Source organism: Notamacropus eugenii, chromosome 5 (genome assembly GCF_028372415.1).
Source record: "Notamacropus eugenii isolate mMacEug1 chromosome 5, mMacEug1.pri_v2, whole genome shotgun sequence".
NCBI lineage: Eukaryota > Metazoa > Chordata > Mammalia > Diprotodontia > Macropodidae > Notamacropus > Notamacropus eugenii.
In genome coordinates, this window is record NC_092876.1 from 407,131,618 (window position 1) to 407,147,942 (window position 16,325).

General features: G+C 37.9%; 1 protein-coding gene across 5 annotated transcripts in view; it reads right to left on the reverse strand.

The window, feature by feature from the left end:
- Nucleotides 1-1,261: 1,261 nt before the first annotated feature.
- AFF3 (ALF transcription elongation factor 3) overlaps nucleotides 1,262-16,325 on the reverse strand; it is a 651,407-nt gene continuing 636,343 nt past the window's right edge. For 4 of the 5 annotated variants that reach the window (XM_072616809.1, XM_072616808.1, XM_072616807.1 and 1 more), the window contains 4 exons: nucleotides 13,379-13,472; nucleotides 10,773-10,822; nucleotides 10,400-10,623; nucleotides 1,262-3,778 (listed from right to left, as the gene is read on the reverse strand). In XM_072616809.1, the coding sequence (XP_072472910.1) occupies nucleotides 3,657-3,778; nucleotides 10,400-10,623; nucleotides 10,773-10,822; nucleotides 13,379-13,472 (490 nt within the window). In that variant the 3' untranslated portion in view covers nucleotides 1,262-3,656. Of the gene's footprint in view, nucleotides 3,779-8,150; nucleotides 8,478-10,399; nucleotides 10,624-10,772; nucleotides 10,823-13,378; nucleotides 13,473-16,325 lie in introns of those variants that run through there. The other variant, XM_072616810.1, reaches the window with a different exon arrangement.

The window sequence follows — 16,325 nt, forward strand, 5'->3', positions numbered from 1 at the left end:
TCCAATTTCATGAAGATTAAAAAAAAACACAGATAAATCACAAGAATAATTCTGTACATGCATTAAGGCTGGTGACTGCTAAAGTCTCTTGGGTATCTAGAAACAGATAAACCACAATGTTAACTGGGTGTGCAGAGTGTCTACTTCCTTAGGAAAAAAAAATTCTGCTTTTTTTGTGTAATATAGATTTTTTTTTAACAGTAGCTCTGGAAAAACCGTGAAAACTGTGGAAAAATGTTATTTAAAAATATACATGTATACATGTGTGTATATACTTCATATATATATTATACATAAATACTGCCGCACAGTTTCAAAGATGTATCTTAAGTAAGGGTTAGCTGCACTAATTAGTTCTGCAACAATCACTGCACTTCCAAGGTGAAACGAACACCCAGGGACATGTACTCAATATTGAGGCACCAGTAAATCCTCCAGGCTGACTACATTTTTACGATTTAGCTGTACTGTGTGCATATATTTAAATGTGTTCACTCACACAAACTGTATACTGTGTATGGATGCCAGAAATGTGCACATCACGATGCAATGCATATACAATTGTTGTAAATATGATTGATTTTTAGTGCAGAAAGTTTCCTTGTATTGCATTTCATGTGCTTAAAATGTGGTAAACAATCTGAAAGCACTTCAACTTATTTTTATTCCATCTCCTTTTTGTGGGACTAAGTTCCTATCTACAATATAAAGAAGTATGTGTTTGAACCAAATCTCTCTTTGCATAATTCTGCACACGAGTCTGATTTGTGAAGGCATATCTAATCAAAGTATTTTATAAGGAATGTATAACAAATGCCAGATTTTGGCATGGGACATATTTGGGTTACCTCCCATTCGAAGGTAATTCTGTCACTGTGATTAAGGACAAACTCCTATTAAAGTTGTCAAGGACTTGACCTCAATCAAGCCCATATTTGGTTCCTGAGAACAGAATTTGCTTTCAAAATTAAAGAGAGGTCAAATGCAAAGATATACAGAAAATTAAAAGAATGAAAAAGGATAGGATAGGAATGACTTTTATAAATAGCAATTAAGAGAAGCCTGGTCACTAAAATTTCCTTTTGTCATAGTTCTTCCGTTTCCAAATGAAACAGATGCTGTTGCCTCACCATTCAGGGCAGAGGAGACAAACACCTGCGACATAATCTTCTCCTCTAATCGTCACCAAAATGACCCACTGCTAAAAGCCTTGTTGGAAATAATGATTGCCAAGGCACCAATCAGAATGCTGTCAACATAATCAGTCTAAGCATACTTCCTCATTTAATTCAGTTTCATGATTAGATCGGAAGTTTACCAGAAACAAAACAAAAAACAAAAACAAAACGTACATAACTTAAAAAGACTACTTAGTAGAGATACTTGTGAGGCAAGCTATGTTACAGCATCATAGGAGAGTATTCAGTTATCCTGAACTGCAAAGCATCTCTAGGGAACACACTGTACGTGAGAGGTCTAACCTCTCGAGAGTTCATAAGAATTGAAAAAAAAAATGTGTGACTCTAAATTCTACATATGAACTCAAGTTTCCAAAAGAGGACAGAATTGTAGAGATGTGCCAACTACTGGTCAAAGATACCTATAAAGAAAATCTATGCAACACACAAGATGAAATGAATATTGAAAAAATAATACTGAGTTAATATAACCCAAACACCCTGAGACAAAAGCCCAAGAAAAGTTTGGTAAGGCCCTCACTTACTGAGGCATAAACTTACAAATTAACTTCAAGATCATCACCAAGATAGCTCTAGCATTTACACAACTTGAAACCAGTAAATAGAGCTAAGGAATTTTGGGGGACTTGACTTTCAAACTAAATATCAGGCTGAAAAATGGGAACCATGCCACTACTAAAGGAATGAGAACATCAGTACCTAGAGGCTGGGTGTGCATTGGCATCTCTTCTAAATCCCCTTTAGCTCAACTGCCTTTAAACAACACATCGTATCATATTCCTTCTTTAGGGTGACCTGGTATCATGTATGCTATGGTGGTATCAGTAGGATGCATTATACAGATATAAAATACATATGCATAAACACACATATATGTATGTGTATATGTATGTGTGTACACACACACAGAGTTTGGACATGTTAGGCTTTGGAAAGATATGGCTATTTTTTATGACCCAAAGGTTTTTCTTCTGGGACATATTTTCTCAACTCCAAAGCTCAAATTAGAAGTGACAAAATCTGATTAAGGCTATATTTCCAATGAACACTAAAAACGATAAAAGATGTCAAGAGTTAACATAAAGTTAATAACAAATAGAAATGCACTGATGGCAGAGGGAAGTATGCATATGACTTACTACAGAGGATACAAATAGGCATTGATCTCTGTTGACCTAAACAAAACCGCGGTTTTTGTTGCAGGATTAATGCCACCCCTCAGCCCTCTCCTCAATAAAAGGCAGCTTGTCAACAGTGACTGGAAATGTTTCCCAAATCAAGAAATATGAAAGCCTTGCACTAGTAGATTATGCAAGAAGAGTGAGAGGATTACATGGAATTATTATAATAAACAGTTCTCAGCATGACAAGCAGTGAGCCCAGGCTTCTGGTGAGGAGACAGTCTAGGCTACGTCTTGGTCTGGCCTACGTTTGCAAGAAAGCTATCGCGGAAAAGGCTTTCAAAATTTCTGGCAGTTAGATAAGACATTGCTCCATATGGCCATTACAAAAGAGACAGAATTGGAAATGTATATGTATGTGTGTCTGATGTCAACTGTACAAGTGAATTCTGGTTTTCAGTTGCAAAGACTTGTTTTTAATATCCATTTAGGTTCCAAGCCATTGGATTTTCTCTTCTGTTCTTTTCAGTGCCATAACTACCACTCTAATGGGGGGAGGAAGGAGAAGGAAGAGGAATATAATTAGGAAAAATCTCTTTTGCTTACTATTGTATTTTTTAGGTGATAATAAAGCTGAATGATAGGTGAAGTTATAATAGAAAAGAACAATAATTAAGGTAACATGAAATCTACTGAAACTTCCTGCACAAAAAATAACATATTCGACTCCATTCGTCAATTACTCATCAATTCATACCAATCTGCAAGTAGGAGGGAGACAGTATATTAAGACTGAAAAAAAGATCAATAACGTATGTTTTAGGAGCATCTAAACTGGCAGTCAAGTTTTCAATGTGCTTTATTGCACTTGATTAACTAACCCATGAGATTTTGGCTTAATTTTCTAAGAATCCAAGGTATAATATCAAAATAAAAAGCAAATGGTGTGTGTGTGTGTGTGTGTATGTGTGTGTATGTATGTGCATGAATGTATGTGTGCATTTTCTCTAATCAGACACCTCTGATTACTTCTGCCTATCGTAAAGTTATGGAGACTACTACAGGAGAAGATGAATTCTGAAGAGCTGCATATATTTTACAAATATACACAGACATCCTCAGACACACCCACACTTACACACACACACACACACACACACACACACACACACACACACACTCTCTCCCTAGAAAAATATCATTGTTTGATGCTGAAGAAATATTCACCTTCATTTGGATAAATGCTGTGACTGAGAATTTCGGTAGCACAGTGTCCAGAATAATTGAACAGTCCATGGGAGATTATTACACAGTCCGGCTAAATGGCACGCAATCACTATGATGAGTGAACACTATTTCGCAGCCAATGCAGTCCTTGCTGGGAGTACTGAACTAGGTGTTCCATACTGCTATGCAGGGTGACGGGTCCCATCAGCAAATCCAGATCATTAAAGAACTCTAGGGAACAGAAACAGTCATTATTAAAAGGGAATCCTGTCATATGTGCAAATGAAATCACACTGAACAACTTGGAAAAAAAAATCACTCATGGCTTCTATTCATCAAGGAATCTGTCCCATTCATGTTACTACCACAAATATCAGGAAGAGGAAAAAAGAATGGAAAGATGGAAGAAAAGGAGAATGGAAGACAAGGAGATGGAAAAGAAAAAAGAGAAAAGGCTTACATATTAACAGATTATCTAGAAGGCATACAAATCAGAATATAGGACATTTCTAGATCAAATTAATGAGATTTTTCAACATTTAAATCTCTCAATCTGTGCCTTCGTTGGTGTATGGTTGTTTTATGCTCTTTTGAACATGTGGTCTAAGGAAGCAGAAATATTTCTCATGATAATTTTGTGTCACTGGTACCATATTTCTAATGGGGTATCCACCCAGTCAACTTCTGAGATTGACAAAAAGGTTTGTGTAGGCAGTAGAGTAACTACAGTTGATCCAGTGATGGGAGACAGAGCAGGAAAAGGTGAAACTGCCCTTACCCTTGGACTCATGGTCAGGGAGTTCTTGCTCAGCTTCCCCAAGGTGGCAATGAGGATGCCAAGCTATTGAGATAGCACTGGAGGGTGGCTGGAAAATATCCTTATTTTATCTTTCATTCTCTGTGCCTCAGTGTGCCACTGATGACACTTTCTGGCCTGGGTATTTCTTTGTGTTTCCTATAGAATATTTATAGGCTGATGTCTTGTTCCTTCAGTGTCTCTTCCTTAACCCAAGAAAACATCCTATGCAATAAGAATAACCTTTAAAAACAACAACAGAAACAACTTAGACCCTTATTTGGGGAAAAAAAAAGTTCAACCCTTATAGAATTCCAGAATTGGAAGGAATCTGAGAAGTCATCTAGTCTAATCCTTAAACTGAACTCCCCTTTTCATGCTCTTGACAAGTACTCATCTAGCTACCACCTGACTTCTACTTTTAAGGAATTCACTAATTGCTGAGGCAGCTCACCTGACTTTTGGACAAGTCTTAATTGCCAAAAAGTTTTTCCTTCTATTAAGCTGAAATCTGTATGTCTACAACTTTGATGCAGATACTACTCTGGGAATGAAGCAAAATAAGGCTAATACTTCTTCTTCCTCAGGACAATCTATCAAATATGCCACAGAAGTTATCCTAAGCACCAAATTTTTGCTTCTCAGATACCTCTGATTAATCTTCATATGAGGTGGTGTCCAGTTGTTTGGACATATTCTAGTTTATAAATGGTTTTCCTAAAAGCTGACACAAGTCAGAAGGCAGTGAGGCTGTAATCTCCCTTGTTCCATCTGCCATACTTCTAATGCTGCCCCAATATTACATTAACTTTTTTAGCTAGCTTGTCAAACTTGATGCTGTATCATTTAATAAAAATACTAACACTAGTAAGGCAAAGTTAGACATGAAGGCAGATAGGTTGCTTTATGTAGGTATGAAAAAAAGACCCTAATGGTACTGTCATGATCGTTAGCTCTCCTGATACACCAAAGAGTTTTCATCCATCATTTTCCTTCAGTCCCTTAAGCAAGGAACCCAGGTGGTCAGTGTTTGGCTTGGAGTCCAGAAGTACTCTAAATATCCTTAGATACTCACTAGCTGTGTTGCCTTGGACAAGTTATTTCATCCCTCTCTACCTCAGTTTTCTCATTTGTAAAAAGAGGATAATCACAGCACCTCCCAGGGTTTTTGTAAGGATTAAATGAAATGATGTGTACAGCCCTTTGCAAACCTTGAAGTGCTATATAAATGCTAGCTGCTATTACTACTATTACCATTATTATTCCAAAGAGTGATAACTGTTGGATCTCCCTTGGGGCACCTAACGCAAATAATTAGAGCAACCTCATGGGGAAAAAGGGATGAGGTCTAAAGTACAAGGATAAATCAAATGCCAGGATGAGTCAGGATCCGAAATTCTTGGGTACACCAAATCCAAAGGGCAGAATTGGAATTGGGAAGCCACACGTCAGAGAGAGGATCTAAAGTCAGGTAGGTCTCCAAAGAGATGCAGCAGCATACCAGCACAGAAGTGTAACTGCTACCTTTTGCTTTTTTATGCTTCTGCCCTTCTTTAACTGGGGTGAAATGTCTTACCTTCTCCTTTCTATTATGCCAGGCTGGATGCTGGCATCTCCCCACCCCCCAATACATGTGAAGTACTGGGAAGGACAATGCCTTACCCTGAAATATCTCCAAGGCCCTTGAGGCCATGGAATTGTGAGAAAGTGTTGCCAGAAGCCACTTTCTTTATAAGCCACTATGATTGTAAGTTCTACTATGCCAGCCTCTAACTCCCTCACGTAGTTATTAAAGTCAGGGACTGTAGTATGTGAGGAGTCCCAGGTAAACTTGAAGATGTAAATCATAGTTTGCAAAAAAGGGTGTGTTATTGAATGAAGGAATGAATGGACCAAATTATTGTCACAACAAAGTCTGTGGTGGGTAACAGAGCTATGTAGTCACTCTATAGGAGGTATTATCCAAGATCCTGTTCACAGCTCTGTTATCCATGAGGAACAGTGTCATGGAAAGGTAGATCTTTAACTGGGAAGCACGCAACAGTTCAACCCAGAACTGACATAGACAAGAGTGAGGTGAGAGAGAAGACTGTGGAACCAGACAATATCTTCCAGGAATGGGTGGTGGTAGCCTGAGTTGTAATGGGATGTTCACTTTGGGAGAGAAATTAAGCTATGTTGGCCAAAGAGTCTACCATTAATAAAATGGGATTGTATTTCTTAAGTGGGGCTAAGTATATAATAAACTCCAGTGTTAACTGTCACCCATGGATAGAAGAGAGTTGGCAGGGTTCACAAACCTACCAACCCTACCCTTACCCTGCCAATTCTTTCCATTGAAGTCATTGGTCAGAGTATATATTTGACAAGACTAGATATGCCTAAAGATGATTCATCAGAATCACTTCCACCAAAAGTCAAAGGCAACTGTGTGTAAGATATAGAACAGGGCCTAGCAGTCTCATAAGTCACTGTGGCAAAGGTGGAATCCTGCTTATCACAGAGGATACATGTGTGAAAAGAAGTACAGGAATACATCTGAGATTGACCTTTATTCAGCTATAGGTGTTAAGCCAGCCTGCAAAGTGGACATTTAGGACAGAATATAAGCAACCAGTTCCTGATCCTAGGGCTGCTTCAACAGCTCAGATAGCCCTGGATAAGGCTGAATGGCTAAAGAATTAAAAATCTGTGTGAAGGCCTGACTGTCTGATACACTTGGTACCCAAATTTTGTTTTCTGTAAAAGCATGTTTGTCTGTGTACTGTGATGGCCAGGAATGGAGGTGATGGTGAAAATGAATTAACTACAAATAGTGCCCAATGGATTTAATACTGATTGAACTGCCCAAGCATTCCAAAGATGGTGTTGGTGGTATAACAGGATGCCCAATGTATTCAAGGTGGTGCTTCCCTGCCATTATGGGACTTTAACTGTGAGTTACTCCTCCCACACTTAATAGTTTTTGTCTATACCTGTCAAACTGGCAGGTATTAGTGTGAACAGGGTTGAGGTACAGAGGGCAGCTGGGCCCCATAGAGAAATGGCTCTCACAGTGACACTGGATGCATGATCATAAGGCTTAGATGCCTCAGGGTCTTCATGCCTTCCTTGTTCCATGTCCACTAGCCTACCAGAAAGTCAGGAAGCCACTCCAATTGCTAAATTTTCTGTGTGCACATTTACACCTTAGAACTTAGCAAATAGCTACAAATCCAGGCTTAATTTGTTGTTTTGTTAATTGTCCGGATTTAAGAAAGTGATTGGTAAAATGTTAATAATTCAGTGGCTTGACCACTGTCTGCTACAGGCGTTTTGTACTACATAAGAGGCTGACTAGGACAATCACTTGGGTTGGGCTGAGATGGAAGCAGGAAATGGAACGTCTAGTTAAGATGATTTCTATGAAGAGCAGGCAGTATTTCCAGAAGTGATGGTGAAATGACTATCTTGATATACAACACCTCCTCTGAGCTTCATCATTGAGGTCCTAAGTGTTCCCTATTCTCGGGCCTTGCATGTACTGGGCACACAGCAGCTCAGGCATCAAGACCTCTTCTTGCTCTCCTGCAACCAGAGAGCTATGGGAATAATCACCTCCCTGGATAATGGTAGAATGCCATTTAGAAGCTGATTTTTCTCCTTTGCTGTAGAATAACCTTGTCCTTTCTGAATTGGTTTTCTTTCCTCAGCGCTTGAACAAGTTAGGTACTTGCCACATTTATTTTATTTTTATATTTTAGCAGGCTCCTAGTGGGGTTGCCGACAGGGGGTAGGAAAATGGGGAAAAAAGAAGTAGATCAACTCTTTTCTTAGATCACAGTCAGAATGTTCCTTTAATCTGAAGTCAAAGAAGTCTGCCCAATGGTGCTGAACAACTTTGGGATTTAAAAAAAAATATACACACGTATACATACATACATACATACGTATAATCTTTGAGTATCCTTATGGACCTGGCATTCATCATGTCACAAATATTATAAATGCCCTATTTTCTCTGGAGGGGTGTAAAAGCAATCTATTGACATTTCTCAAATTCTCCATGACATCTTTGTGAGATAGGCATGTAGAAAATGCTGGATTACATTATCTGTCACAGTGTGGAGAAGAATTCTCTCCTGGCTGCAGACCCTGGGACAACATAACAATGACAGGAATGACAACAACAATAACAGCTAATAGAAACTAGTACTTATATCGTTTTAGTGTTTTTGCAAAGCACTTTACAAATACGATCTCCTTTTATCCTCACAATCACCTTGGGAGGTGGGTGCCATTATCATTTCCACTTTAAAGTGAAGAAACTGAGGCAGAGGTTAAGTGACTTGTACAGGGTCATAGAGTTGTTAAGTGACTGAGGCTGGATTTGAACTCAGGTCTTCCTTAATCCAGGCCAAGAGCTCTATCCACTGTACCACGTTGCTGCCAACATCACCAGATCACTATGCTGTTTCTGCTTCATCATACAACAGGAGGGCTATCTATTGGTGGCACACTGGTCACTTGGATGAACTATGTACGGTTTTGGCTAGGTATCTTGTTTTCAGAGGGACACTGATAAACTGGAGTGACCAAGATGCTGTAAGGGTCTAAAACCCACAGCACTTGAGGAAGAATTGAAGGAGCTGGAGATGCTGAACCCAGAGAAAAGAAGATACAGAAGAGGCTAGCATTGTTTTCAAATATTTAAAGATCTGTCCGTGTGGAAGAGAGGTTAGCCATAGCTACACAAAAGCATAGTTTCCGAGGGCAGAACTAGAGACGGTGGAAGATTTTTAGAATTAGAACTGTCCAAAAACAGAACAAGCTTAGTGCAAAAGTTAGTGATTTTCCTGCCAGGAAATGGTGAAATGGAGACTGAGTACTTTTGAGGGATGCTGCCTTAGGGTAGGAGACGTTAAAATTCTATGAGTTCCTCAAATCTGGCTTCCACTTTATCTCCTACTGTTCTCCTGTGTGAATGTCTCTTCTAGTCAGGACCCATGGTTAACTCGCTATTGCTCAAGAATTTTAAAAAGATTTTCAACTTTTTATCTCATCTCACAATGTTTTCTTACCTGGCCCTTATTTACGGATCCTGCTGTAAATGCCGAGTTCAAATTCCAACTCCTTCATGAATCCATAAAGTCACATATGGCCACATCACCCCCCACTTCTCTTCTGAACTCACATGGAAACTACTGTCTGGGACAGTATTCATTTGGTATTTAACATATGCTGCTCATATTATCTTTCCTATGTGTCCAAGACTACATCTTTTATTTTTTGTATGCCCCACCAGCAACTATACATAATACTTTCTTCCTACTAGATACACAACAAATTTGATTGAGAAAAACAAAGTCAACTAGGAGTTAAAATCTGCTAACAAAAACTTCCCACTGACAATATGATATAATGGAAAGACAGCATTCTGAAGACCTAAATCCGAATCCTGGCTCTAGTACTTACTATTTATTAGCAAGCCACTTAGCATTTCTGAACTTGATTTTCCTCATTTGTAAAATGGGGCTAATATTAATTGCCTACCTCAGAAGGTTACTGTGAGGAAATCCCTTTGGAAAATCTAAGGCCCTATAGAGATGTGAGTTATTATCATGCCCAGGAATTTATCACAATTAGCATATTCATGTTTAGGTGTACAATAATACTAGCTGACACTGCCAGAGGGCTCTAAAGTGTGACATTTTAACAGAGCTTTAGAGTTTCCAAAATACTTTTCCTACCTACAACTGGGTCATTTTGTAGGTGTCATTATCCTTATTATATAGATGAGAAAACTGAAGAAGACAAAGCACAGAGACACAGAGACTTGCCTAAGGGCAGGTGATGGTCTGAGATTTACCTGCCAGTTCTTATAACTACATAACTTATTTGCTAAATAAATGGTGGGTAGTGCTGGGACTCCAGCCCTAATCCTGTGATTATCACGCTAGCATTCTTTACCGGGTACTGTGACAGCTAAACCTTCTATCATGCCAGTAGACTGCCTGCTCTTCTAGATTCCAGCTAACAGACCAGGTTTTTTTTTTTTCTATTTTTACACCGCATACCTCTGTTCTCCTTGGCAAGGTTGTCAGCCATCTCCCAGTAGTCGTAGCTGTGCAGAATGCTGTTGGTGATGCTGACATGGTTGGCTGCCATCTGATGGATTCTATGTGGAATGCTAATTATGGATGATGGTGAAGGGGCACTAGTACTTGAGAGACTCCCTTGAGATCCCACCGAGCTGACTGGAGAAGGACTGGGAGACATGGGGGATGGAGTTCCTGTGCTCCTACACAAGAGAATATTGAAAAGCAAAATACTGAAGACAGATAACTATGGGGTGGGCTATACAGGACAATACTTGGGTGCACTTGGATGTTAACAGGCAGTTTCAGAAGGTCATGCACAATGAATTTTCATTCAGTAAAGACAACTTACTTTCCACTGGCACCCCATGGAGATGGGGCCTGGGCAGCTTTAGATGAATTCTGTGGAGGGAAGAAGTGGATTTACTGAGGGTTCAATTTTCTTAAGAGAGAAGCAGCAGAACACATCATTGCAAACTTAGAGAATAACACATAAATTGAAATCAGAGATAGAAAAGAACTAAAAAAAAATGAAAAGAATAAAGAACATGTTTTACATTTAGTCTACAAGCACATTATTCAATATGCTTCCCTTCAAGATAGGGCAATTAAATTTATTTTAATATGGTAAGAAGATTACATTATATGAGCCAAACATTTATATCCAGAAATTGAAAAGAAGTTTTGCACATACTAGTAAAAGTTGTTAAATGGACAGTTCCTAAATATTTTTTTACAACTAATAATGCTTTCTTGGGTGTTAATCTGTGGGACTGTTATGGGGATGAAATGGTTTTTGTGATGCTGATATGGAGTTTTCCTCTTTGAAGTCTAAAGCATAGGCATCATCTTGGTTCTGCAGAGAGAAGTGTTGCTTTGATTCAGCAAATCAGAGAAAGCTAAGTATAGAGCAGGAATCACAGAAGCACTTTACTAAATGGAGACTGAATTTTTACTTCATGTGAGCAGTGTTATTTAAAGTTACACAAAACAATCTGTCAGCAATCTGAGGGACTATGGCAATAGGTATCATATAAATAAATGGGAAGTACAGAACTGTGCACTCTACCGTTCACTGAGAAAATAAAACTATTTTCCTAAGGAGGGGAAAAAAGCTCCTAATAGATGAGCAACTACAATTTTTTTCTAGAATAATGACACTTTTCTTAATCTAATGGATTATATCAGCTCTGGATGTATCCAAATGGATATATCAGCTTTGTTTTCTCTCCTAGTTATTAAAATTTAGCCACCCAATATGGGCTATTAAAAGTATACTTTGGCTGAAATAAATCTGAGCAGAAGAGTTCTATGGTACTAGAAATAGATGAAGCAGAAAGAAAATGCCTAATTCTTCTTAGCGCTCCTAAAACTTGAAGCCCCGTAATTTAAAGGGAAGTGAGTATGGACAGAAAGACCATCTTTTAGTGTTAGTTTTGCATTGGGAAATTGAATTCCTTTCCACCATACTGTCATTCTTTACCCAAGGTTTTATAATTACTGAATTTTAGTCAATGTTGCAATAATCTCTAGCTGTAAATACCTTCATTGTACTATAAATTTCCAAAGGAGAAGAATTGTGTCTTATGTTTAATTTGGTACCTGTTCTGTACTTATTCTTAAAGATAGACTGGAGACAATGAACAAATAAAAAAGACAATCTATCATCATTGCATCAGGGAAATTTTTTAATCTACTCCTCATTCGTTATGTTCAGTGCTTACTTTTAACCATAAAAACCTGAACCACATTTCTGACTTTGATCCCAGGTTCTTAAAGTAAAAAATAAGGCTACAACCATGTTGAATAGGTTCCAGTACCCTTCTCATTTGAGACAGATTATATTTAGTTGACCATGGCTCAGAACACTCTTCAATCTATTTTGGATAAACTGTTCAGTTGAATGCTATGAAGAAGACAGCTGGAAAGAATATCCTTTTTTCCAGCTGGGAACATGAACTGTTTCTATTTGGTTCATACGGTCTCTAGGACATGTATGAGAAAATTATCTAGTGAGGCTAGAAACAAGCTTTCTAAGGAGTGTGGATAGCAACTGACCCCTAAACTACCTGAATGGTGTGTGCTGACTGGTGAGTCCTTGGCTGGGACTGCCATATATAGTCTCCACTCTAGTCTACCTCTACATCATCTACCTTGCTTGTGTAAGGTTGACCCTGTCCTGAGGGGTCCCCAATCGATTGACAGGTCTTCTCTTTGAGAAAGTTTAGGAGGGGGGATATTTTATTTTCTTGTTCTCATAGGAGACTTAAAGAGTTGCTTCTACATGAATTAACAGAGGTCTCTGATATGAATGAAAGTAGACAGAGGAACTGTTGCTATGGTATGTAAGATCATAGGATCATAGCTTTAGAGCAAGAAGGGGCCTTATAGCTCATTTAGACCAATTCTCTCATTTGAAAGGAAACTGAAGCCCAGAGGAGTGAAATGCCTTGCTCAAGTTCACATAGGTAAAAAATGGCAGAGGATTATACTATAGAGAATGGTGGGCTTTCCTCTATCTAATCTGAGGACAAAACAAGAGAAAATATGGTTAAAGGGCAGGAGAAGGTCCCTGGTTTAGCTATTAGGAACAATGTCCTGATAGGATGGTTAAATATTAGAATGAGTTGCTGAGGGATTAGGTATATTTTTCTCTTGAGGGTTTCAGGAATACTATTGATTATCTTGGGAGGGAAGACATGGAACATCCTGAAATAAAGAAATACATTAGATGGCTTCTCCAAGGCCTCCTCAGTCCTAAAACTCTGTGATTGTGTCATAAACTGGTTTCATATATACACTGAGGGAATACACTGTCATCTGCCTAAAAGCAATGGATTCTGTCCATCTAATCACATTTATCCTCAACAGGGTCTTTAAACAACATACAGTATATTGACTATACTCTGTTCTATAACCATGGTCAAGTTATAAGCAATTCACAAAGCAAGATGATACCTTGAAATAGTCAATAAGTGCTTTTGAATACTTTACAGCATGATCCCTTTTGAGTCGAAACATCCGCCAATACAGGAGAGCCAGACAGCGGTAACTACAGGCCAAAAATAGAAATTAATTTCTTAAGGATAGTTATACATTTAAGACAAAACTAGAAAAACATCTTCAAACATTTCAGTTGTTTCAAGGCACTTTTTAGTTGTAGATAAAGGTTCTGAAACACCAAGTCAAATCCACCATTTAAAAAAAATTTAAATTTGAAAAATCTACACTTTATCACTAAGTGACTGCTCAGTACAATAATGAAATCACAAAGACATGCATCCGCTTCACAGTCCAGTTTTGGGGACGGGAATGGGGCTTTCCATCACCTCTTAGCTTTCCTTTTACACCACTAGAGGGCAGGATCTCCCTGCGCAAAGTGAGCTGAAGGCTGCAGGCAAGAGGACCAAACTCCTGGGTATAAAACAGTGCAAGGACATTGCTGTATCCCCATTCTCACTGTAACACAGCCTCAGGTGCCTGGCTGATTTTGAGCCTGCTTTGCTTAAAACAATAAAAACATACAAACCCTTCTTTCAAATATTTTCCCCCCACTTTATGACTAATCTAGTACTTTTATTAATTGGGAGGAGTTTACACTAAGCTGGAAAAGTGCATGAGCAGCTTTTCCCTCTGAGACACCTACTTTCTTTGGTACCTGCCTGCCAACATCTAGTTTACAGTTCTCTTCATGTTTTACATAAACAAGTGGCTCTATTGGCACACCAAATACACCACAATCACGTACTTTTGTGTAGATTTATAGGCAAATCTTAGCAATCAGAAATACCTTCTGGAAAGAACATTAAGAAACCCCTCAGTCCATTAAGAGTTGCTGATCTTTTTATTTTGTGGTCTGATTCCCCAATTTGTAGACCACAAATTGTACAAATAAGTTACCTGTCAGTGGAATTACTCTGAAATTTATAAAAAGTATGGAATAATTTGCTTCCTTCTTAAGAATTTCCCCTCAATACGATTTAGGAATATGAAGTGACATGCTCTGTGAAGTTGGGATGGAAGAATCATTTTTACCATCATTATCATTACTGTTAATAGCAGTCATATTTGTGCACTGTTAAGTCCCTACACAGGACTGCACGATTTTATTATCATTCCTAATAGCAGTCATGTGAGTGGGATGATAATCCATTACACATGGATCACAGGATTTATCATCATTATTAGTAATTATTGTATTAATGCAATGATTATCTACTACAAAGAAACAGGACTTTGGAGCTGAAAATAAACCTTAGAGATTATTTAATCCATCTCTCTTAACTTACAAATGAGGAAACTAAGGCCCCAAGGGTGATTATTAGTGAACATTTTAAAAATAAATAATTTTACTATCAAAATGTGTTGAACCAAAATAGAAGAAATCATTGAAGATAAACAAATTTTATTATGCAACAATAAAAGGATTTTGAATAACAAAAAGCAGTATGTCTAAAATTAATGGAAAATAAGTAGACTGGAAAAATAAGTAAATTGGGAAAATACTTCCAGTAATATCTCAGAAAAAGGTTTGAAAAATAATTCATAAGAAATGGATCCATAGCTCTACAAGCATTAATATAGTCCTCAACGGAGCATTGGTGAAAGGATACAAATTAGACAATTTATGAACAAGGAATTATAAAGTATTAACCACAAGAAAAAATGCTCAGATCTCCTATAACCAGAAAAATGCTACTTCATACTCTCTAGAACTGCAAAAAGCAAAAAATGAAAAAACACAAAGTTGGCAGAGCTGTGGGGAAATGACACTCGACAGAGTTGGTAGGTCTATAGACTGTTACAAATATTTTGGCAAAATGGCAGTATGCAATGAGTCACAAAACTGAGCATATATCTTAGCAATTGCATTACTCTAACTTTATCCTAGGAATATTATAAAGAGGATCTATATCTATAATAATATTTACCTATACCCCATTAGAACAGGAAAAAAGTGAAAACAACCTGCATGTCCAATAACTGGAAAATAAGTGAAAAAATATTTCACATTAATTTATTCGCTCCATAAAGCCCTAGTTTGCCACTTTGTTGCGGTAAGTAGGAGAGGCTGAATTTCTGAAGACTGTCAATAGCAAAAACTGGCAGGTTTTGCTATTCTGGAAAGGTTTTCAGTATGGTCTTGGCAATAGACTGAATCTGCTTTCCAAGGATCAGCCTAAGAACAGAGTCCCATCATACTAGGCTGGTCACTTGGCAATTAATTTTTTACCCATGAGAACTCATGCAACAAAGAAAAGTACAAAATGGTCCTTCTGGTAATTCTAGTGATGGTGGTGGTTGAGTGGCAGAAAAGGGGTAGAACATGCCAAGAATCACCAAAGTTCCAGACCATAGGTTGGCCACTGCTACCCTAAAAATGTAAGCTCTTTGTCCAGTGACCAATGAGCAGATATCCTACTGTAGGGAATGAATCTTATAAGTCTTGATATTCTCACTATAAACAAAGCCAGAAGATAAAAGAAGTTGCAGCTCAATAGAAAAATGGCTCACATATTTTTCTTGCAAAGGCAAACGATAGAGTTGGTGGAATTGGTTTTATTGTGCATCTAAAGGCAACAATAAACACAATTTTATGGGACATTTGATCATTTTGATTAAAATGCTTATTATAAATAGTTACAAAAAGATTACCATGAAAATAGCAGTAGGCTATATGTCAACATCTGTTGTGAAAAATGAAAAAAAATGGTGAAAATCTCTGAAACACTTGATGGCACCCTCCAAACTAAACCAACATACACTTGAATATGCAGAAGGACATATGAGGGAAGATAGAAACAAAAAGAAGGCAGTAAAATGTGGTTCAGGAGTAAAGACAGAGGACAAAGACTTGTAGAATATAAAGAAGTTTTTCCATACATAATGTCTGAGGAACATTTTC